This window comes from Miscanthus floridulus, unplaced genomic scaffold, assembly GCF_019320115.1.
Source record: "Miscanthus floridulus cultivar M001 unplaced genomic scaffold, ASM1932011v1 fs_626_4_5, whole genome shotgun sequence".
NCBI classification, from domain to species: domain Eukaryota; kingdom Viridiplantae; phylum Streptophyta; class Magnoliopsida; order Poales; family Poaceae; genus Miscanthus; species Miscanthus floridulus.
The window spans coordinates 40,333-41,415 of NW_027097034.1; the positions used below are offsets into that span (position 1 = coordinate 40,333).

At 40.1% G+C, this 1,083-nt stretch overlaps 1 protein-coding gene across 1 annotated transcript; it reads left to right on the forward strand.

Moving 5' to 3' along the window:
- The first annotated feature begins 243 nt into the window (after positions 1-243).
- LOC136532458 (protein MATERNALLY EXPRESSED GENE 1-like) lies at positions 244-713 on the forward strand. Its single transcript, XM_066525051.1, has 2 exons — positions 244-331; positions 553-713. Exons 1-2 carry the CDS (start codon positions 244-246, stop codon positions 711-713), a joined length of 249 nt encoding a protein of 82 aa, XP_066381148.1.
- Positions 714-1,083: the final 370 nt, after the last annotated feature.

Below are 1,083 nucleotides of genomic sequence, written 5' to 3' on the forward strand. Positions count from 1 at the left end.
GTTTCCGGTTTTGTCTAAAATAAAAGGAAAGGATTTAAAACTTGTCACAAAAGTGTCAGGAGATAAACCACTACTAACTTTGGAGTAGCCTGTCTTTGATCAATACTACTTATCAGTTACTACTTACTAGGTTTCTCATCTATATATATGTACTGCGTAGAACAAGCCAGCATTGCATATGCGCTATAACATACATATAAACTCTTCTAGGATCGCGAGGAATTTCTTTGTTTTTCTTCCGACATGGTGAATTACACAAGGCGCGTGGATGCGCTAGTGTTTTTCTCGTTACTTCTCCTCGGATACTTCGCTGCTCATGCGCAGGGGAATGGTAAGTGAAAACTATGTGTGCTTAGGTAGATGTAGATAATTTTAGAAGATACCGTATAGATCTTTGCGAATTATTGGCCATATATCATATGTGTTAAATTACTCAAATAATGCGGACATATATATCTGCAATAATCTGTTGCTAAAATATTTTACAACTATTCTCAACCCATCTGTGATTTGTCTATTACCTTTCACAAATAGGTCATGGCGCAGATCAAGTGGGCGCTCCTGCTCCAGCTGTAGATGGAATTATGCAAACAAGAGCACAATGTAGACAAGTATTGTTTCCTTGCAAAGATAACAAGTGCTACTGCTGTATTGGGGGCGGAACTCGTCGGTGTTTTGCTACACAAGCTGGGTGTAGACATGCCTGCCCCTAAACACAAGTTCATTATTATAGTATAATGTAACGGTAGGCAGTATTTTTGAATAATATATGGTGGAATTAAACATGATATAAACAATTCACAAAAACAAATTAGAAAGGATATACTCTCCTACGACCTTTTCCAGGTGTGTCTCTCGATGAATAACGTCGCAAAGACTCTGGGTCTGTTGATCATGGGCGATGACATTGCCACACCTTGGTGCACATTCTAATCATGTCACCGATCTTGGCCTGGCCCTCTCATGAAGGAGGGACTTAATCACTTAACAGCGTTGTGTACGGACGCACACGCGTATGTGTGCGTGTGAAGTGCGTTGTTGTGTGCATTCAAGTTGTACCGATAAAGAAACGGAGAGATTAGC

What these genes read in the sequence shown, in the direction of transcription:
- LOC136532458 (XM_066525051.1), top strand. Translation starts at nt 244, where the DNA reads ATGGTGAATTACACAAGGCGCGTGGATGCGCTAGTGTTTTTCTCGTTA. An exon ending in TGCTCATGCGCAGGGGAATG is followed by an intron (nt 332 to 552) that starts GTAAGTGAAAAC and finishes GCGCAGATCAAG; the next exon opens with TGGGCGCTCCTGCTCCAGCT.